The sequence below is a fragment of the Vulpes vulpes genome, chromosome X (genome assembly GCF_048418805.1).
Source record: "Vulpes vulpes isolate BD-2025 chromosome X, VulVul3, whole genome shotgun sequence".
Taxonomy (NCBI): Eukaryota; Metazoa; Chordata; class Mammalia; order Carnivora; family Canidae; genus Vulpes; species Vulpes vulpes.
Window position 1 is genome coordinate 79,444,785 of NC_132796.1, and position 24,000 is coordinate 79,468,784.

Genomic DNA, 24,000 nt, shown 5'->3' on the forward strand with positions numbered 1-24,000 from the left:
AAGTGAACAACTTTAAAATACACTCATAACACCTATTATACTTATTCTACCCTCACTATACCAGGTGTAGAAATACAGAAATGGCTCTGTGCTTTAGAAGCTCACAGTGTTGTTAAATAAAAACACTATCAGGCCATGTTTTGGGCTCTAAATACAAGCCCAAATCTTCTGCCCTCCTAAGCTCTTTTCCTCACAGTACCTAGTGCAGTGTCTCATACAGAACAGTTGTTTAGTACATAGACTATTCCATTAACTGGAAAACTCAATCCTTGAGTACTTGGAATACTCAAGGTGTCATTGGACCTCACTTTGCTAAAACATACTCTTAAAGCTCAAACTTGAGGATCCCAACTCCCAAGCATATTTGGCTATTTGTCTTGAGATCTAGAGACTATAGGCACAGCATGCCAATCCCCAAAGGAGCTTTGTAGATTCCAGGATTGTCCAGATATTTGGGTGAGTCCTGGGACACACACTGGGATGCCAAAACCAATGATTGCAAAAGAAAATGGGAGTGTTATGGACCCAGGCAAGCTTCCAAATCAAAGAGTATGCAGGGGAGCCCCAGGGGCTCTCTGAGGTTATGGAGCCCATCCAGGAGAATTCTTAGAATCCTAGCTCTCTGTTTACCCACCCTATTTCCAAAATTCTGCTAAAGAGAGAAAAGGGGGAAAACAAGTATTCAACCACTAAAACCTAAAGCAAGCCCTTTGACTTAGTATCAATCCCTAGGCAGTCCTGGACACCCCCCCGCCAAATAATAGCATCTTACTTTGGCCTAACACTTTTAAGACACTTTGGCATATCCTGTATTTTTTTAATTCTCACAAAACCTCTAGAAGGTGGGCTTATTATTAACTTCATTCTGAAAAGAGGGACACTGAGTTTCATGGAAATTAAATGATTTGTCAATAAGCACACATAGCTGGAACTTGAACCCAATTTTACTAGAGTCCAAGTTTTACTTATTTTCTTTTTACTATGAGTTAGCTATTTTTATTGAGATATAACTGACATACAACATTATATTAGTTTCAGGTGTACAATATAATGATTTGATATATATTGCATGTATACTGTAAAATGTTCATCACAGTAAGTCTATTTAACAACTTAGACTCCAAATTTTAAATGCTCTTCTTTCTATACCATGCAACTTTTCCAACACCCTGGAGTCAACGGACAGGTCTAGAGGCCAAAAAGCAACTGTTGAGAATTTTAAAGATTGTGATTAATGAGCTTCCTGATAATCACAGGTCAGAAGAGGCTTCTATGTGAAGAAATGGAAGCATAGAGAGGATAAAATTACTTGTCCAGTGTCACACATTGAGTCATTGATGGGACAAGAATTAGAGACCAGACATTTTGACCTTCATGACTCTGCCAACACAACCTCATTACTTCCTTTTTTTAAGAGATGGGAGTTGGGGAAGGACAGAAGGAGAATGAGAGAGAGAAAAAATCTTAAGTGGCTCCATGCCTAGCACAGACCCTGACACGGGGCTCAGTCTCACAACCCCAAGTTCATAACCTGAGCTGAAATCAAGAGTCGGATGCTTAAGTGACTGAGCCACTCAGGTGGCCCCAACCTCCTCAGCTCAATTGCTGGTATATGTGTGCATGTGCACATGTGTGTGTGCCACATGCTTATACATGTGCAAACTTATATATATGAGTGTTAGGTGTTGAGAATAGGGGTGGAAGAGGTTGGGGAAAAAGAGAAATCACAAATCAAACAGGATTTTGAGCTACAAAATCCTACAGCTTAGGGGCCTGACAATCAAATCCTATTTGGCCCCAGAATTCAGAGACAAGGTCACAAGTGTCCACCTCTGGCAATGACATAAACTGGCTTAGAACAGCCATTCAGGAAAGTCTTCTCAGAATGTAAATGTACCTAAGAGGCCCTAGTAAATACAGCTGATAAACCTAGATATATACAAAGGCTCAGCAAGAAGCTTCAGACGTCAGAAAAACAATAACTGAAATAGGACTCGTGTAAGAGAAGAGGTAATAAGACGACTTATCACTAGGCAATTAGGAAAGAAATATTTTAAAAAGTAGAATTGGCCAGTTACACACTGATGATTTGTTGCCAGTACAGAGGGGATTGGAGCAGGCAGTAGGACAACTTCTCAGAGGCTGAGCTTATCACCTCTAAATGAGTCCTCCCGCAATCTACCTCAGCTTTCTCAGTTTGATGTCTTTCTTTGTAACCCCCACCCACCTAATTATTCAACTGCACTATGTTCTCTTCTCTCACCCAATCCAATCTACACCTTTGATTCCACTAGGGGAAACAACTAAGTGTTACCACTCCAGTGAAGGAGATAGAGTAGGAAAAGAGTGTTGTTATTGGATCCAATCCTTGAGTCCAAGAGAAGAAGCTCTGATAGAGGAATTTCAAGCATCAGTCAGCTGGAAGGGAAGATGATTTCAACTATCGTCTTTGCCATCACAAAGGCTATCAAATGTGGCCCTTCTGACCTATGTACTAAAGTGATTCTTGCTCTCTAGCAACACAAAGTGAACAAGGGATGGAAATGTTGAATTAGAATTTCTGAAGTGTGCTGGTGAGATGGTCTTATTGGGATATATTGTATGTCTCCAAAGGGCAAGGAGTCTTCTGTCCCCCGGTCCCTAGTATGTAATGTCCAATACCTGCCTCTGGTTGGGGGCAGAGGTACAGAGGCAGAAAGGACCTCCTATTTTCTCCTTTCTTTGGGACTTCCTATTCTCTTCTTTCTTCACATTGCTCCTTCCTTTCCCCTGCCCCCCCCCATTCTCTCTCAGTATCTCCCTCTCAATCAGGAAGCCTCTACCACCTCACTAAGCAAAGTCTGACATGGCCTCTCCCTGCCTCTTCCTCCAGCTTGTTATAGCGTGTTCCCAAATTCCTTGGGGTAAGGAAAACTGTGAAGCTGCAAAGGGCCCTTTTGAAGTAGTCCTGCTTTTGTACTCCAAACACCCAAAGGTATGATTTGTTTTGTTTTGTTTTTGAGATTTTATTTGGGCTCGATGGGCTCTCAATCCCATGACCCTGAGATCAGGACCAGAGCCAAAACCAAGAGCTGGGCACTTAACCAACTGTCCACCCAGATGCCCCATACCACAATAAATTAACTGTTTTGATTCTTTCCCTTTTGCCTTCCTACAATCTTATCACTAAACCAAAGGGTGATTTTTCCTATTGTTTCTCATCACACTAGAATATAATCTAAAGTCCTTCCAATCGGAGGACAATCATCATATGGTTTCACTCATGGGCAGAATATAAGAAATAGTGAAAGGGATTATAAGGGAAAGGAGAGGAACTGAGTGGGAAAAATTAGGGAGACAAACCATGAGAGACTCCTAACACTGGGAAACAAGCAAAGGGTTTCGGAAGGGGAGGTGGGCACGGGAGGGGGGAGGGGGCAATGGGTAACTGGGTGATGGGCACTGAGGAGGGCACTTGATGGGATAAGCGCTGGGTGTTATACTACGTGTTGGCAAATCGAACTTAAATAAAAACAAATGTAAAAAAAATGAAGAAGTTGTCTATTCCAAAGATATGATTGTTCCCGACTGGAATTTGGGGGGCAATAAAAACCATGGGGGTGTGGGCATATTTCTCCTTTTCAGTTGCAAAATTGTCACCTCTTCAGCTCTTCAGCTTTTAAATGATGGAATCTGTGCCCAGCAATACTGAGAGGAAAGTGCCTCAGGAAATAAAGCCACCTTTATCCTCCTCTGCTAAGAAATGTCAATATAGAGAGGGATCACAAAAGCCTTGAGTGATGTGATTCACTGTTCAAATAATATTGCCCATCATCTCACTGAATTCTCTGCAGAGGTGGGAAAAGAACCTCTGTCCCCTCATAAATGACTCATCCCATCTGCTAGAAGATATTAGGATCCATTGTAAGTGAAAAACTAGAACTAGCAAGGAAAGGAAGTGATCAACTAGAATCAAACCTTCCAAACTTTAACTTCTGAAATTCTTTTACATGTAAATTGCCACCATTTGAGGAAGGCTTGCCAATGACAGGAGCAAAGTGTGCATCACTCAGTACCTGGGTTTTGCTTTGCCCAAGTATAATCGCTGAGAAAATGACTCTCATGCACCATGGTACCATAGAAAGAGCACTGAGTGAGGAGTCAGACCTCCTGGGTTTTGGCCTGATTCTGCCATCAATTGACTGTGTGACCCTGATCAAGTTACTTCACCTCTCTGGGCCTTGGTTCTTTGTCTAAAAATGAAAAAGTTAGATGATCAGATGTCTAGAGTCTCTTACAAATGGAGAAGCCAGGGGGCTCAGGGGTTACCAGAAGAAGATGAAAAGTATCCAGTGGAGATGGCAAAAAAGAAAGAAAGAAAAGGGAAAATTATTCTAATCCTGAATCCCAGATCAAGCGATAGACATAACAGAGAAAAGGTGCTACAAAATGTTTGTCTTTCACAGGAACTGACTTTATTCCTCCTGGTCCTTGGGAAAAGACATAAAGCCACTCTGTAAATGGGGGGGGGGGGTGTCAATGGTATGGATGAAAAATTAGAAAGGTGACCACTGAGCAGGCAAATAGAAAACCCAAATTCACTAATACTTTGGCTTATTGAATCATGTCTTGAATTGCCAAAGATGAAATAAAATGGAAGTTAGAAGATGTAAATAATAGTGCAACTCACTGAAAAGCCAAATTCTGGGCAATCCTTTAAGGAAGAAAGATGCAGCTCATAGTCTGAAAAATTCAGAAGGAGTTCTAACAATCCTCACTGTAGCCATATTTTAAAGAGAAGAAAACTGAGGCAAAAAGGAACACTCTCTTGGGACCATAAATTGGCTTGGAAATTCTGCCCAAATTATAGCTCTAAGTCTCAGACATCCAGGTAAACCCTTTCGGCAGATGTGTCCAAGTGGTTTGATTAAAACACACACAAACACACACACACAAACACACACACACACACACACACACACAAAAGGACATTATACCCTGAGCTCTGTCCTTCCTCGAAGCTCCACTTCATAGCCCTCACTCAGAGCTTGAAGAATTGTCACCGTGCTATGACTGACATGAATGCGGTAGGCTGTAAAAGAAAGACAGGTGTGATTTTGGATTCTTCCAGGTAAAATCAGTGAGAAAATATTAATGTAATAAATACCCCCCCTCCTAAATGAAGGAGACCCTAAGGAAAGTCCCAGAGAGAGAGAGAGAGCTTCAGGTAGGCTTTCACAGGAGGAGGAAAAGAGAGTGGTGGCCTTCTTCTCCAGGCCCAAATAAGGTGTTAGCTATAGCACCTATCAGCCTCCTACACACTATCTCAGATGAAAGGCCATGCAATAGAAAGGTGTTAATTTAACTCCAGGGTTGTGTTTGAGAAACCAGCTACCACTACTGTGCTCTCAGCTGAAATGTGACCTCCTCAGGGAAGTTAGGCTCTAGCAGCTTCATCCACAGGCTACTGCTAAAGCAGAGCTCCCGAGGTCTATATATCCTACTTAAGAGACAAAAGGGTGTCTTTTAACATGCACATTCGTACAACTATCTTCCAATACTGCTGCACTTAAAATAACATCAATAAAAAATGTCTCAAGATCTCTGTCAACATTCTATGGCAATTATAGATTTATAAATTTCCTTTGGGTGGATGCATCTAGCTGTGTACACACACGAATGTATCTTTTCCAACTAATGAGCCCAACTTGGGATAAGAGTGTTAACATTGAGGACTATGACTAAAAATTTTATGTAGCAACTAAGTGGAATTCTTTGGTGAAGAACAATCATTTATTATTAACTCAGATAGTATCCTTGACTTTCTTGAAAAGTATTATCCTATGAAGTAAGATCTTGTTCAAGTTGAGTCTTAAATACAAGTCCAAGAGTTATTCCCATACATACTTGAGAAAATAATTCTTTCAGAGGCTGAGAACAATCTAAGCAGGAAGGCATGGCTGGAAAGAATTTCAAGAAATTTCTATGTGTTCTCATAATAACTTGCAGATAATAACATAACATAATAACATAACTTTCCTTCGAGCTCAGTACTGTTATTTGTGTCTTACTCACTAATTCATGGTCACCCAAAACCTCTGCTCAGAAAGGGTTCCTAAAAGCCACATGCTCATCTAGGTGCCCCTAGCCAGCTCCCTGTGCACCATTCCACTAGCATCTGGTGGTCAGTCATAATCCTACTAGCGAGGAATACACAGGTCAAAAGAGAGAGACAGCTCATTCCAACTAGCACTCAGGAGTGTGGCAAGGAGAATCACTCCAGAACTGGGTCACCAGCTACTTCTATTCCAGAGTCAGTGAATTCAACTGGGCATAAAGTAGATATTGATGAAATTAATTTTTAATAGACCTATGACATATCCTGGTCTCATATTCAACATGAGGCTACCTCTACAAATCTTCAGTCAGGTGTGGAGCTTAATGCCCTATTTTGGTCCCAGTCATTAATTTCCAGAAAAGCACACTAACCAGCTCTTTTAGTGCTGAGACCACATATGTCTGCTTCTTTGTTTCCCTCACAATGCCTTCCTTGCATAGTCAGTATTTAACAAACAACTGCTGTGCATGATTCACTCTTTTCTTCTTCCTAGCTGATCACTGGACAAGGTGCTACCTAAATCTGAAAATTCAGTTTCTGCTCTCAGCTCTCTTTCCAATATGAAGTGAGTGGAGTTTCCCTGGTGCAGACCAGAATATGACTTCAGTCTTCTACAAGCTTACATCAGTCCAGTGTGCTGTGCCAAATCTGCATTGTGATTCCATGATCAATTTCTCTTCATCTTGGGTTGCACTTTAAGAGCAGTCATATGCATGCAGTGGTTCCTGGATGACTACTTCCATGGCTTCTGCCATGTCTGTGGAGTTCGAAGACTTTCCCAGATGTGAGAAAATTTATTCTGACAACAGCTTCTAAGTTCCGTGCTGCCTCCTTAATCATGGCCGCACATGCTAGATTGACTAAGACTGGACCCATTGTGCAAGCCCATTTCTGCACATGAGTGATGAGGAGTGGGGTCAGACAGAGCACCACCCACTGTGATATAGGCCACCATATCATCAGGGACTAGTCTGCATATACTGCTGGAGTTTGGGAAGAGTTTATCTTGTCTAGCAGCTGCCAAAGCCAGGGCTTCTACAAGCTTAAGTGATTTTAAATAGAATACCCATGAAACCTGTGTATAGAACCTATTATTGTTTTCTGTGCTTTTCCTATATTAGTATAAACAAATTTTTGCTCAACCATGATAAAGGTAAAGGTATGTTGTGATTATGACATTGCCTTAGTACCAGCAGTAAATAACCAATAAAGAGGTGCCAGTAACAGACAGATGGCGTAAATGTTTACAGTTTTATTCTCAAAGAAGGGGGAAAGAAATGCTATTTTGACACCATGCCTGTTTTGATAGAAACTAAAGGTTTTATATACAGGCAAATTGGAATTAATTATTTCAAAATTCCAAGCTCCTTAGACTGAGGGATTATTGCTAGCTAAATTCAATGGGGCTATTTGATAAAACCAGAACTCTTGGGATCCTAACTAGTTCAGAAAGAGGACTAGAGCAGCAAACAGCATTTGGGTGGGAGGCAGCTGATTCTGTGTGTGTCTCCACAAACTATTTGAAAAACTAAAAATGCCAGTCCCCTACTTTCTCTTTTCTAAACATGTCTTCCCCGAACCCACTAGGCTAGCCATTTTTTTTTTCTTTACCCAAAGGACATCTTTAGTTGTTTCAATCAAATTGACTCAGTGTCACTTAGCTACAGCTTCATTTCTGTAACAAGAAAGGTACATGTTTAATCCAACATCACCCCCTACTGGCTTGCCATTAGAAACCAGGAAAAAATGTGTGTAAAATCTAAATCTTCTCAAATTATCTTACTTTTTCAAAAAAACATTAAAACATCAGGTATTCTGCTCTCCTTCCCTCTCTTGAAGAATAACCACTTTTTCAACGGTAGGAGATTACCATCCCATCCCATCACTTAGGGACTCACGTAACCCTGTTGATTCCATCCGAGAAGCTGTGTTCACAGTGTCTCCAAATAGGCAGTATCTGGGCATGGTAAGGCCCACCACTCCAGCAACAACTGGCCCTGTAGAGTAGCAGTCAGTTGGCATTATAGTCAACAGGTATACAGACAGATGCTTAGATCTGTCAATGGGGACAAATAAGCATAAAAGCCAAACCAGAAAGGCCTCAGCAGAGACTCAGGATCCAAGCATGTTTGTTGCAATTAAAAAAAAAAACTGAGCCTTTGTTATGTCTTAGGGTTGGAAAGAGGGATCTCATGGGGCTATTCATTTCCCAAGAGAATTATTGCTAAGACAATTGGAAAATCTGAAAAGAAGTAGAATTGATTTTCAATCATTTGTGTTAGGGACATGGACAAGCAATATGCATAGATAATTGAAGAATTTTTTAAAATATTTTATTTATTTATTCATGACAGAAACACACAGACAGAGAGAGAGGCAGAGGCACAGGCAGAGGGAGAAGCAGGATCCATGCAAGGAGCCCAACGTGGGACTCGATCCCACGTCTCCAGGATCACACCCCTGGCCAAAGGCAGCGCTAAACCGCCACCCGGGCTGCCCTTAAGAACATTTTCTATTTGCCATTAGAATGTATTTTGTTCTTACATTTCAATATGGCCATGTTAGGTGTTCAGACAGTGAACATTACTTGAAAAAAATTTCAGAAACCATTTTGAAAACCTAATTCAGGAGTATCTAGAAAGTTCTCCACCCTTACATTTCTGGACTCTGCTTTGTTTCTATTTAAAATGGTTCAACATTATCTTTTTGCTATTTCCTGAGTTTAAAATAGTAATTAAGTGTTTTTTGCTTCAAAAAGTTATTTCTTAAAAAAAAAGTTATTTCTTTAATTTATAAGGATAAAAATAAATAAGAACTACAAAACTCGGGCAGCCCGGGTGGCTCAGCAGTTTAGCGCCGCCTTCAGCCCAGGGCCTAATCCTGCAGACCCGGGATACAGTCCCACAGCAGGCTCCCTGCATGAAGCCCGCTTCTCCCTCTCCCTCTGCCTGTGTCCCTGAGTCTGTTTCTCTCTCCCTCTCTCTCTATGTGTCTCTCATGAATAAATGAATTAAATCTTAAAAAAAGAACTACAAAAATTACGTTTTTCATACTAATTCATTTCTTACCCATTCATATGCATTCATTGAGCACTGAGCTAAGGCACCATGAGGAATAAAAAAGAAATGTAACACATGGTCTCAGTTCTTTACGAGTTTATAGTCAAAGAGAAGAGACTACTAAACAAGAAGCAACTAAGCAACAACCCAAGACAATGTATAGTTGAAGTAACATAAATGGTAAAAGCAAAAGTGCTGTAATAATTTAGAAAATGGGATGGGTTTGCTTATTAGGACATGATTCAGTCAAGAAGAATGAAGAAGGCGGATTTTATTTGAATCTTGATGGGTGGGTAAGATTTGAGTAGGAGAAAAGGGACATGAATCATAGATTTGTGGTTTAGATTGAGCATGGAATTTTGGGAAGCTCTTAGAGAAAGCAGTCAGCCTAGTTCAGGGGCTAGGGAGAAACTGGAGTCAAGATTGAATATTGGGCTGAACAAGATTGAGGACCTTGAACCACAAGAGAATTTTGAGCAGGGAATTATGTGACAATGATTTTTTCCTTTTTTCTTCTCAGATCAGTGTATAGAATGCATTGAAAGGGGAGAAAGTAAAATCAGGGAAACCTGTTAGGTGGCTGTTGCTATAATGCAAGCATAAGGTTGTGAGTACTGGGAAGGAGATGAAGGGGAGGTGAAAGAGAGACATTGTGAAAGGAGAATCAACAGATTTATTGGCTAAAAACCATGAAGAAATTGGCGTGGGCTTATGGTTTGTGGAAAAAAGTGACTTGAACTTTTAGACATGTTGAATTCGAAATAATGGTGAACCATCTAAGAAGACATATACTGAAGAGCATTGGAGATGTGGAACTGAAGAACAAATGAGAGATGAGCACTTTTCTTTAAAAGAAAAATACTGAACACTTGCTGTGTGCCAAGCATTCAGGATGCAAACATGAGTAAGAAAAGTTTCCTGTCCACAACAGGGATGTCCACTCTCACCACTGCTATTCAACATAGTACTAGAAGTCCTAGCCTCAGCAATCATGCAACAAAAAGAAATAAAAGGCATTCAAATTGGCAAAGGAGTCAAACTCTCCCTCTTCACAGATGACATGATACTGTACATAGAAAACTCAAAAGATTCCACCCCAAGATTGCTAGAACTCATACAGCAATTCGGCAGTGTGGCAGGATACAAAATCAATGCCCAGAAATCAGTGGCATTTCTATACACTCACAATGAGACTGAAGAAAGAGAAATTAAGGAGTCAATCCCATTTACAACTGTGCCCAAAAGCATAAGATACCTAGGAATAAACCTAACCAAAGAGGTAAAAGATCTATACCCTAAAAACTATAGAACACTTCTGAAAGAAATTGAGGAAGACACAAAGAGATGGAAAAATATTCCATGCTCATAGATTGGAAGAATTAATATTGTAAAATGTCAATGTTACCCAGGGCAATTTACACATTTAATGCAATCCCTATCAAAATACCATGGACTTTCTTCAGAGAGTTGGAACAAATCATCTTAAGATTTGTGTGGAATCAGAAAAGATCCCGAAAAGCCAGGGGAATATTAAAAAAGAAAACCATAGCTGGGGGCATCACAATGCCAGATTTCAGGTTGTACTACAAAGCTGTGGTCATCAAGACAGTGTGGTACTGGCACAAAAACAGACACATAGATCAATGGAACAGAATAGAGAATCCAGAAGTGGACCCTCAACTTTATGGTCAACTAATATTCGACAAAGCAGGAAAGACTACCCACTGGCAAAAAGACAGTCTCTTCAATAAATGGTGCTGGGATAATTGGACATCCACATGCAGAAGAATGAAACTCGACCATTCTCTTACACCATACACAAGATAAACTCAAAATGGATGAAAGATCTAAATGTGAGACAGAATCCATCAAAATCCTAGAAGAGAACACAGGCAACACCCTTTTTGAACTTGGCCATGGCAACTTCTTGCAAGACACATCCATGAAGGCAAGAGAAACAGAAGCAAAAATGAACTATTGGGACTTCATAAAGATAAAAAAGCTTCTGCACAGCAAAAGAAACAGTCTACAAAACTAAAAGACAACCTACAGAATGGGAGAAGATGTTTGCAAATGACCTACCAGATAAAGGGCTAGTATCCAAGATCTATAAAGAACTTAGTAAACTCAACACCCAAGAAACAAACAATCCAATCATGAAATGGGCAACAGACATGAACAGAAATTTCACCAAAGAAGACATAGACATGGCCAACAAGCACATGAGAAAATGCTCCGCATCAATGGCCATCAGGGAAATACAAATCTAAACCACAATGAAATACCACCTCACACCAGTGAGAATGGGGATAATTAAGAAGACAGGAAACAACAAATGTTGGAGAGGATGTGGAAAAAGGGGAACCCTCTTGCACTGTTGGTGGGAATGTGAACTGGTGCAGCCACTCTGGAAAACTGTATGGAGGTTCCTCAAAGAGTTAAAAATAGACCTGCCCTACGACCCAGCAATTGCACTGCTGGGGATTTACCCCAAAGATGCAGATCCAATGTAACGCCGGGACACCTGCACCCCGATGTTTCTAGCAGCAATGTCCACAATAGCCAAACTGTGGAAGGAGCCTTGGTGTCCATCGAAAGATGAATGGATAAAGAACATGTGATCTATGTATACAATGGAATATTACTCAGCCATTAGAAATGACAAATACCCACCATTTGCTTCAATGTGGATGGACCTGGAGGGTATTATGCTGAGTGAAATAAGTCAATCGGACAAGGACAAACAGTGTATGTTCTCATTCATTTGGGGAATATAAATAATAGTGAAAGGGAATAGAAGGGAAGGGAGAAGAAATGGGTAGGAAATATCAGAAAGGGAGACAGAACATGAAGACTCCTAACTCTGGGAAATGAACTAGGGGTGGTGGAAGGGGAGGAGGGCGGGGGGTGGGGGTGAATGGGTGATGGGCACTGAGGGGGGCACTTGACGGGATGAGCACTGGGTGTAATTCTGTATGTTGGCAAATTGAACACCAATAAAAAATAAATTTATTATTAAAAAAAAGACACAGATGCAATAAAACGCTGTAACACCTGCACCCCAATGTTTATAGCAGCAATGTCCACAATAGCCAAACTGTGGAAGAAGCCTCGGTGTCCATCGAAAGATGAATGGATAAAGAAGATGTGGTCTATGTATACAATGGAATATTACTCAGCCATTAGAAATGACAAATATCCACCATTTACTTCAACGTGGATGGAACTGGAGGGTATTATGCTGAGTGAAATAAGTCAATTGAAAAAGGACAAACATTATATGGCTCCTTTTCATTTGGGGAATATAAAAATTAGTGAAAGGGAATAAAGGGAAAGGAGAGAAAATGAGTGAAAATATCAGTGAGGGTGACAAAACATGAAAGACACCTAACTCTGGGAAACGAACAAGGGGTAGTGGAAAGGGAGGTGGGCGGGGGTTTGGGGTGACTGGGTGATGGGACTGAGGGGGGCACTTGGCGGGATGAGCATTGGGTGTTATGCTATATGTTGGCAAATTGAACTCCAATACAAATTAAAAAAAAAAAAAGATAAGGTTCCTGTCATCAAGAAGCTTATAGTCTAAGGGTGTCTGGCTGGCTTGTTTGGTAAAGCAAGTGACTCCTGATCTTGGGGTTGTGAGTTCAAGTCCCATGTTAGATGTAGAGATTACTTTTAAATTTTTTATTTGTTTTTTTTTTAAAGATTTTATTTATTCATTCGTGAAAGACACAGAGAGAGCAAGACAGTGACACAGGTAGAGGGAGAAGGAGGCTCCCCACAGGAAACCCAATGTGGGACTCGATCCCAGGACCATGAAATCATGCCCTGAGCCTAAGGCAGATGCTCAGCCACTGAGCCACCCAGGCAACCCACTTAAGAAATTTTTTAAAAGGGGCATTCAGCTGTCTCAGTCAGTAGAGCATGCGACTCTTGATCTCAGGGTCATGAGTTCAAGGCTTACATGGGCCTACTTAAAATTTTTTTTAACTTTTAAAAAATATTTTTTTAGTTATTTTAGAGAGTGAGTGTGTGCAAGCAAGTGAGGGGGTAGGGGGAGAGAGAGAAGGAGAGAGAATCTCAAGCAAACTCCCTGCTGAGTGTGAATTCCACAACCCTGAAATCATGACTTGAGCCAAAACCAAGAGTTGGATGCTCAAGTGATTAAGCCACTTGGGCACCATCCCCCCCAAAGAATTAAGAAACCTAAAGTCTAATGAAGGAGAGACATATAAACAGATTATGCTGTTGACTATAAGAAGGATCAATAGAAAGAAGCAAGAGTAGAAGCAAAGAGATGTTATTGCAGTGATCCAGGCAAAAGATGCTGGTGGCCTAGACTTGAATCATGAGAGGCAAATACAGACAAGACAGATTCAAGAAATATTTAGAAGATAAGATGCTTAAGATTTGGTAAATGGTTGAATGGTGAAATTCAGGGTGAGAGAAGAGTCAAGGAGGATGACTCCCAAGACTAACTGGAATAACTAGGTGAATGGTAGTGCCACCAACTGAAATGGAGAATACAGTAAGAGGAGTAAGCTTATGTGGGAAGAAAATAATTCTGTTTCAGATTTGAGTCTGAGGTCCACATAGAACATTCAGATAGAAATTTCAGCAGCAAGTCTGATACACAAGATTGAAGCTTAAGGGAGAAGACATGTGCAGGAGTGGGGCTGGAAGTCATCAGCATACAAGTGGTAGTTAAACCATAGACATGGCAGAGAAGAGTATGTAAGGGGAGAAAAAAAGTGAATGAATGATAGACCTTTGGGGGATTATCAATATTTAAGGGGCAGACAGAAACAGAAGAGATGATCAGACAATGGTAGAAAATGAAAGCCAGGATGAAGTGGGTTGAGAAACAGAAATCAAGACATGCAGAGAGCAAGGAGACCACAACTCAGAGCTTTGCAGACAATAGGAGAGCAGCCACAGTTAGAGAGCAGAAGTTGCTAAGAGAGCCGGTGAGTATAATGGAGAAAAAGCATTCAGAGAGTGATGAGCATGTCATAAAAGCCAGTTGAGGGAAGTTGTAAGCATAAAGTATTGAAGGGTGCACTACCCTTTTTCTAGTCTTCCCTTGAGGCACATAGGAAATGTCTCAAACAAGAAAGGTTGATTGAAAGGGTTTGGTACCTAGAACAAGGACTGCTGCCCACTGGGTTAGTACAGGTGCTGGGAAGAGAGTAAACCTTGGGTAGGCATAAAGAATTTAGGCAGCACTAGACGCCTAGATAATCCAGCTGCCAGTAATCAGAGAAGAACTACCCTCCCCCACCTTTTCTAATTTTTCCTTGAAGTACATGTGCATGTCTTTTCTTACATTAGCTGGCTTTCGTTACCTGAATGCAGGCCTATTCTAATCCGGACTGGCACCTCTGGCATGTGTCGCATCTTGAAGGTACCCACGGAGCTCAGGATATCTAGGGACATGTTTGCAATCTCAGCTGCATGCCGACTTCCATTCCTGTTTGGGAGCCCTGAGGCCACCATGTAAGCATCTCCAATGGTCTCTACCTGAGAATCAGGGGAAATAGAATTAGTAGGCAAATAATGTGTGTGTGTGTGTGTGTGTGTGTGTGTCTGTTTTACAGAGTTTAAGGGGTATGATGGAGGCTTATTTCTTTTGAAATAAAGAAGATGGAGAGACTGTCAGAGGTTCAAGGTCTAACTACACTTTAGAATCATGTAAGGAGCTTTATGTCAAAAATACATATGTACATGTATTTAATACATATATACATATGTATTACATATGTCTATTACATATACATATGTATGTGATTACATATGTATATTACATACATATAATATATATTATATAATACATATAATATATATATTAATGTTTAAGTCCCACACCCACAGATTCTAAATGAAGCTACTTTAACAGGTTCCTGGAGAGCCCTAGAGAACTAGCAAGCCCAAAGTAATTCCTGAGGGAAGGAAAGGGAAGACTTCTGGGACTACCCATATATGTCCATGGAAGAGCACCCCAGGAGAAAGTGCATATGGTGCTCCTCTAGCAAGTATTTCTCTAGAAGACTTTAAGTAAATGAGCTAGGTCAGCCTTAAGGCAAGTATAGAGAAAGGGAAAGAAAGAGGGGTCTTTCTGCTTTGCCTTGCTAATATAATGGAGTTAGTTTTGTAGTCCCTTTGGTATGAGAACTGAATCTTTTTCCACCAGCTACCGCCTCGTCTCCTAGTGCCACATCTCTAAGGGGCAGCAATACCTGCCCTCAACTCCTTTGAGCTAGACACCTGTAAAGAAAGGGAAATCTGTATTCCTCATATTCCCAAAAGAAGTGTGCTTACTCTTTTAGGTAACTACTAAGTTGAAGCTTTTTGAGTAAATCCAAAAGACAAGTAAGCTGGAAGGACTTCCATGAAATGTGCCAGTCAGACTCAGCTAGTACCAAGGTTGGATCCACTTAAAATCCATGTTCTTCTAGAAAACTGCACTAACAGTGCAATAGTTCAGACCACGAAATTCTAATATCATACTGCCTTGGTTAGAATCCCAGCTGCACTGTTTACAAACTGTGTGGCTTTGCCAAGTCACTTATCTTCTCGGGGCTTTAGTATCCTTTTTTTTTAATAGGGATAATCACAGTATCTACCTTACAGTTTCCTAAGGATTAAATAACTTAATATATGCCAAAGCACCTAAAGCCTGCATGGTGGATAAGTACAAGCTATCATCATCACCACCAAACTGATATGTCTTGACACAAGCTCTGGGATGATGGCTATGACTCCACTCCAGAGAAAGTTTAGTGATCAGCAATAGGCCTCTCATCATAACTTTCTATTTAGCCAGTAACAATGTTGCTTTCAATCCATGGGACTTTGCACCTCACCATACTTCCATACAGGGCCTCCCTTACCTGGTGCAATTGGAGAAAGGGATCCCTGCCCTCAAATATGCATGCCTGCCTGCACCGAGGAAGGCAACAGGTACAAGGGAAATTTTATATGGGAGGGAGAGAGTCACAGACTGGCTATTATTAAAGAATAGTCATTGACATTTGCCCAAAATGAGTCAGTCACACAGGAGTCCCCACAGATATGGATGAGGAGATTAGAAGGTAGGGAGCATGGGCAGTGCCTAGCCTTGGTATGGAACTGCTATAGGGGACTCTGAGTGGCATGAGCCAGCAGAAGGACACAGAAAGGGCAGAGGAGGTATAGAAAGGGGTCTGGGGGGGAGGGGCAAGATGGCGGAGGAGTAGGGTCTCCAGGTCACTTGTCCTCAACAAATTACCTAGAAAACCATCCAATCATCCTGAAAATCTACGAATTCGGCCTGAGATTTAAAGAGAGACCAGCTGGAACGCTCCAGTGAGAAGAGTTCGCGCTTCTATCAAGGTAGGAAGACGGGGAAGAAGAAATAAAGGAACAAAAGGCCTCCAAGGGGGAGGGGCCCCGAGGAGCCGGGCTGAGGCCGGGGCGAGTGTCCCCAGGACAGGAGAGCCCCGTCCCGGAGGAGCAGGAGCTGCACCGACCTTCCCGGGGGAAAGGCCTCCGGGGAATTGGAGCAGGATCCCCAGAAAGGCGGGGATGCCCTCGGGCTCCCTGGGACAGTAACAGAGGAACTGCGCCCCGGGAGATGCGCCGAGCTCCCTAAGGGCTGCAGCGCTCGGCGGGCCCCGGAGCAGCTCGGAGGGGCTCGGGCGGCGGCTCCGCGGAGGGGGCTGCGCGGCTCCGGGAGCAGCTCGGAGGGGCTCGGGCGGCGGCTCCGCGGAGGGGGCTGCGGGGCGGGAGCGCGAATCCAACAGCGCAGGCCCCGGAGCACAGGGCGCCGGGACACAGCCCAGGATCCGGCCTCCCCCGGGACAGGCAGAGGCCGGGAGGGCCCAGGACAGCAAGGACGCTCCTGCCCCGAGCTGAGCAGATCAGCGGCCCCGCCCGGGAGCCCCCAGGCCCTGCAGCCGGAGAGACCCGGAGCTACTGCGGGAGCTGACCCCAGGGTCCCAGAGCTGCCCCCGCCACTGTGGCTTCCTCCGGGGGCCTCACGGGGTGAACAACCCCCACTGAGCCCTGCACCAGGCAGGGGCAGAGCAGCTCCCCCAAGTGCTAACACCTGAGAGTCAGCACAGCAGGCCCCTCCCCCAGAAGACCAGCGAGACGGACCAGTTCCAGGGGAAGTCAAGGGACTTAAAGTACACAGAATCAGAAGATACTCCCCGTGGTTTTTGCTTTTGGTTTTTTTTGTTTTTGTTTTTGGTTTTTTTTTTTTTATTTGTTTGTTTTGTTTTGTGCTTTTTTTTTCTTTCTTTCTTCTTGATTTCTGATTGCTTACCCCGCCCCACCCCCCCCTTTTTTTTCTTTTATCTCCTTTCTTTCTTTTTCTTTCTTTTTCTTCTCTTTCCCCCCCCTTTTTTTTTCCTCTTTCTCTTTTTTCTTTTTCTCTTTTCTTTCCTTCTCTCTCTTTTTCTCCTTTTCCCAATACAACTTGTTTTTGGCCACTCTGCACTGAGCAAAATGACTAGAAGGAAAACCTCACCTCAAAAAAAAGAATCAGAAACAGCCCACTCTCCCACAGAGTTACAAAATATGGATTACAATTCAATGTCAGAAAGCCAATTCAGAAGCACTATTTTACAGCTACTGGTGGCTCTAGAAAAAACCATAAAGGACTCAAGAGACTTCATGACTGCAGAATTTAGATCCAATCAGGCAGAAATTAAAAATCAATTAATGAGATGCAATCCAAGCTAGAAGTCCTAACGACGAGGGTTAACGAGGTGGAAGAACGAGTGAGTGACATAGAAGACAAGTTGATGGCAAAGAGGGAAACTGAGGAAAAAAGAGACAAGCAATTAAAAGACCATGAGGATAGATTAAGGGAAATAAATGACAGCCTGAGGAAGAAAAACCTACGTTTAATTGGGGTTCCTGAGGGCGCCGAAAGGGACAGAGGGCCAGAATATGTATTTGAACAAATCATAGCTGAAAACTTTCCGAATCTGGGAAGGGAAACAGGCATTCAGATCCAGGAAATAGAGAGATCCCCCCCTAAAATCAACAAAAACCGTTCAACACCTCGACATTTAATAGTGAAGCTTGCAAATTCCAAAGATAAGGAGAAAATCCTTAAAGCAGCAAGAGAAAAAAAGTCCCTGACTTTTATGGGGAGGAATATTAGGGTAACAGCAGACCTCTCCACAGAGACCTGGCAGGCCAGAAAGGGCTGGCAGGATATATTCAGGGTCCTAAATGAAAAGAACATGCAACCAAGAATACTTTATCCAGCAAGGCTTTCATTCAAAATGGAAGGAGAGATAAAGAGCTTCCAAGACAGACAGCAACTGAAAGAATATGTAACCTCCAAACCAGCTCTGCAAGAAATTTTAAGGGGGACTCTTAAAATTCCCCTTTAAGAAGAAGTTCAGTGGAACAATCCACAAAAACAAGGACTGAATAGATATGATGACACTAAACTCATATCTATCAGTAGTAACTCTGAACGTGAACGGGCTTAATGACCCCATCAAAAGGCGCAGGGTTTCAGACTGGATAAAAAAGCAGGACCCATCTATTTGCTGTCTACAAGAGACTCATTTTAGACAGAAGGACACCTACAACCTGAAAATAAGAGGTTGGAGAGCCATTTACCATTCAAATGGTCCTCAAAAGAAAGCAGGGGTTGCCATCCTTATATCAGATAAATTAAAATTTACCCCAAAGACTATAGTGAGAGATGAAGAGGGACACTATCTCATACTCAAAGGATCTATCCAACAAGAGGACTTAACAATCCTCAATATATATGCCCCGAATGTGGGAGCTGCCAAATATTTAAACCAATTAATAACCAAACTGAAGAAATACCTTGATAATAATACACTTATACTTGGTGACTTCAATCTAGCTCTTTCTACCCTGGATAGGTCTTCTAAGCACAACATCTCCAAAGAAACGAAAGCTTTAAATGATACACTGGACCAGATGGATTTCACAGATATCTACAGAACTTTACATCCAAGCTCAACTGAATACACATTCTTCTCAAGTGCACATGGAACTTTCTCCAGAATAGACCACATACTGGGTCACAAATCGGGTCTGAACCGATACCAAAAGATCGGGATAGTCCCCTGTATATTCTCAGACCATAATGCCTTGAAATTAGAACTTAATCACGACAAGAAGTATGGAAGGACCACAAACACGTGGAGGTTAAGGACCATCCTGCTAAAAGATGAAAAGGTCAACCAGGAAATTAAGGAAGAATTAAAAAGATTCATGGAAACTAATGAGAATGAAGATACAACCGTTCAAAATCTTTGGGATGCAGCAAAAGCAGTCCTGAGGGGGAAATACATCGCAATACAAGCATCCATTCAAAAACTGGAAAGATCTCAAATTCAAAAGCTCACCTTACACATAAAGGAACTAGAGAAAAAGCAACAAATAGACCCCACCCCCAGCAGAAGAAGACAGTTAATTAAAATTCGAGCAGAACTCAATGATATCGAGACCAAAAGAACTGTGGAACAGATCAACAGAACCAGGAGTTGGTTCTTTGAAAGAATTAATAAGATAGATAAACCATTAGCCAACCATATTAAAAAGAAGAGAGAGAAGACTCAAATTAATAAAATCATGAATGAGAAAGGAGAGATCACTACCAACACCAAGGAAATACAAACGATTTTAAAAACATATTATGAACAGCTGTACGCCAATAAATTAGGAAATCTAGAAGAAATGGACGCATTCCTGGAAAGCCACAAACTACCAAAACTGGAGCAGGAAGAAATAGAAAACCTGAACAGGCCAATAACCAGGGAGGAAATTGAAGCAGTCATCAAAAACCTCCCAAGACACAAGAGTCCAGGGCCAGATGGCTTCCCAGGGGAATTCTATCAAACGTTTAAAGAAGAAATCATACCTATTCTACTAAAGCTGTTTGGAAAGATAGAAAGAGATGGAGTACTTCCAAATTCGTTCTACGAGGCCAGCATCACCTTAATTCCGAAACCAGACAAAGACCCCACCAAAAAGGAGAATTACAGACCAATATCCCTGATGAACATGGATGCAAAAATTCTCAACAAGATACTAGCCAATAGGATCCAACAACACATTAAGAAAATTATTCACCATGACCAAGTAGGATTTATCCCTGGGACACAAGGCTGGTTCAACACTCGTAAAACCATCAATGTGATTCATCATATCAGCAAGAGAAAAACCAAGAACCATATGATCCTCTCATTAGATGCAGAGAAAGCATTTGACAAAATACAGCATCCATTCCTGATCAAAACCCTTCAGAGTGTTGGGATAGAGGGAACTTTCCTCGACATCTTAAAAGCCATCTACGAAAAGCCCACAGCAAATATCATTCTCAATGGGGAAGTACTGGGAGCCTTTCCCCTAAGATCAGGAACAAGACAGGGATGTCCACTCTCACCACTGCTGTTCAACATAGTTCTGGAAGTCCTCGCCTCAGCAATCAGACAACAAAAAGACATTAAAGGCATTCAAATTGGCAAAGAAGAAGTCAAACTCTCCCTCTTCGCCGATGACATGATACTCTACATAGAAAACCCAAAAGCCTCCACCCCAAGATTACTAGAACTCATACAGCAATTTGGTAGCGTGGCAGGATACAAAATCAATGCCCAGAAATCAATGGCATTTCTATACACTAACAATGAGACTGAAGAAAGAGAAATTAAGGACTCAATCCCATTTACAATGGCACCCAAAAGCATAAGATACCTAGGAATAAACCTAACCAAAGAGGTAAAAGATCTATACCCTAAAAACTATAGAACACTTCTGAAAGAAATTGAGGAAGACACAAAGAGATGGAAAAATATTCCATGCTCATGGATTGGCAGAATTAATATTGTAAAAATGTCAATGTTACCCAGGGCAATTTACACGTTTAATGCAATCCCTATCAAAATACCATGGACTTTCTTCAGAGAGTTAGAACAAATTATTTTAAGATTTGTGTGGAATCAGAAAAGACCCCGTATAGCCAGGGGAATTTTAAAAAAGAAAACCATAGCTGGGGGCATCACAATGCCAGATTTCAGGTTGTACTACAAAGCTGTGGTCATCAAGACAGTGTGGTACTGGCACAAAAACAGACACATAGATCAATGGAACAGAATAGAGAACCCAGAAATGGACCCTGAAATGTATGGTCATCTAATATTCGATAAAGGAGGAAAGACTATCCATTGGAAGAAAGACAGTCTCTTCAATAAATGGTGCTGGGAAAATTGGACATCCACATGCAGAAGAATGAAACTGGACCACTCTCTTTCACCATACACAAAGATAAACTCAAAATGGATGAGAGATCTAAATGTGAGACAAGAGTCCATCAAAATCCTAGAGGAGAACACAGGCAACACCGTTTTTGAACTTGGCCACAGTAATTTCTTGCAAGATACATCCACAAAGGCAAAAGAAACAAAAGCAAAAATGAACTATTGGGACTTCATCAAGATAAGAAGCTTTTGCACAGCAAAGGATACAGTCAACAAAACTAAAAGACAACCTACAGAATGGGAGAAGATATTTGCAAATGACGTATCAGATAAAGGGCTAGTTTCCAAAATCTATAAAGAACTTATTAAACTCAACACCAAAGAAACAAACAATCCAATCATGAAATGGGCGAAAGACATGAAGAGAAATCTCACAGAGGAAGACATGGACATGGCCAACAAGCACATGAGAAAATGCTCTGCATCACTTGCCATCAGGGAAATACAAATCAAAACCACAATGAGATACCACCTCACACCAGTGAGAATGGGGAAAATTAACAAGGCAGGAAACAACAAATGTTGGAGAGGATGCGGAGAAAAGGGAACCCTCTTACACTGTTGGTGGGAATGTGAACTGGTGCAGCCACTCTGGAAAACTGTGTGGAGGTTCCTCAAAGAGTTAAAAATAGACCTGCCCTACGACCCAGCAATTGCACTGTTGGGGATTTACCCCAAAGATTCAGATGCAATGAAACGTCGGGACACCTGCACCCCGATGTTTCTATCAGCAATGGCCACAATAGCCAAACTGTGGAAGGAGCCTCGGTGTCCATCAAAAGATGAATGGATAAAGAAGATGTGGTTTATGTATACAATGGAATATTACTCAGCAATTAGAAACGACAAATACCCACCATTTGCTTCAACGTGGATGGAACTGGAGGGTATTATGCTGAGTGAAATAAGTCAGTCGGAGAAGGACAAACAGTGTATGTTCTCATTCATTTGGGGAATATGAATAATAGTGAAAGGGAATATAAAGGAAGGGAGAAGAAATGTTGGGAAATATCAGGAAGGGAGACAGAACATAAAGACTCCTAACTCGGGGAAACGAACTAGGGGTGGTGGAGCGGGAGGAGGGCGGGTGTTGGAGGGGAATGGGTGACGGGCACTGAGGTGGACACTTGACGGGATGAGCACTGGGTGTTTTTCTGTATGTTGGTAAATTGAACACCAATAAAAATTAATTAAAAAAAATAATAAAATAAAAAAAAAAAAAAAAGCCCCCCCAAAAAAAAAAAAAAAAGAAAGGGGTCTGGTGGGTATTGGGTGGTGGCAGGAGAATGGAAATTGAAAACAAATCACCAGCTTCATAATTCTGCAGTAACCTTCTCACTTCCATTTCAGATTATCAAGTGCCAGGGGAGGTGATTCCAATTTTACAGGTAAAGAAAATGAAAACACAAATGGGTTTGGTGACTCACTGCTGGTTCAATTTTATTTCCTTTGCACTGTTGTTTTTAATAAACAGGACTGAAAAAATAGATTTCATTTTTGTATTTGTATAGCTGTGCTCTATCCTGGAAACAGTCCACTGACTCCCTACTGCAGCCATGAAGTACCAAAATATCTTATGGCCTCATCCCTAAGACTTCCAACAATTGTCTGAACAGTATCAGCTGCACTGATTAAACCAGTGGCTGTGTTATTGCCCACACTGAATCATCTTTGATTTTAGTTTCAACTGAATCAGCTTTCAGTGATTTGTTTTTCTCTTCAGGCTGCTTGAGTTCAACAAGTTAAGACAGGTAGTCTGATTCCATGGATTTTTCCTCCATGTGGTTTTCATGTGTGCTTCTTCATTAGTTTGCAGCTCCTGGTGATTGACAGGTATGATGTCTATTTCCGAGCCCTATTTAGGTGGCTTGGCCTATCCCTGAGGCTTTCTACCTGACCTGAAAGGGCCCTGTCTAATCTGAGATAAACACACTGCCCTGTGTGTGATTTGAGAGTTAGAACATTTCAGACTACTGTGAAGGATCCAGTGAATAGAGGTACTCATTCCCCACTTCTACCTTGGTTCCTGGGATAAAGGAGCTGTCTAAAGTTTGGGATGCCTGGGGCATATCTCTCCATTAATAAGACAAGTATCCATGTTGCAGATAACATGGAAATGGCCTTGCACATTATCTTATCTTGCTATAAGATTTTTAATCATTTTCTGCCTAGAGATAAGACACATAAAAAATCAAGGGTAAGGAAGCATGGCACTCAAATGAGTGAATGTGGTCATCTGTTCTCTGCTCATCTTCTGCAACCTTGATAAGAAGAGTGGAAATTGACAGCTGGAGGGATGGGAGGAAGGTGGGAGCAGGGGGTTGAACCTCATAGTTAATGACTTCTTTAGACCTCAGTCCACTAGGTGAGGTCTTGGTTACCCTGTAGCAATCCCAAAGAGCCTCAGGTCTAATAGTTCTTTGATGTATGTAATGCCAGAGTTCCCTCCTGTATAAAAATGGTACTTAAGGGACCAAAGCAAATTTTAACAGCATCTATTAGACCTACACAAGTTTTACCAAGATGAACTCTGTAGCACTCACCAACT

General features: G+C 41.7%; 1 protein-coding gene across 1 annotated transcript in view; it reads right to left on the minus strand.

The window, feature by feature from the left end:
• Positions 1 to 24,000, minus strand: part of GUCY2F (guanylate cyclase 2F, retinal) — a 101,838-nt gene that overhangs the window by 1,999 nt on the left and 75,839 nt on the right. Inside the window, exons 14-16 of the mRNA XM_026014924.2 lie at positions 14,499 to 14,673; positions 7,996 to 8,094; positions 4,977 to 5,071 (exon numbers count right to left, since the gene is read on the minus strand). Coding sequence (XP_025870709.1) covers positions 4,977 to 5,071; positions 7,996 to 8,094; positions 14,499 to 14,673 — 369 coding nt within the window. The remainder of the gene's footprint in view (positions 1 to 4,976; positions 5,072 to 7,995; positions 8,095 to 14,498; positions 14,674 to 24,000) is intronic.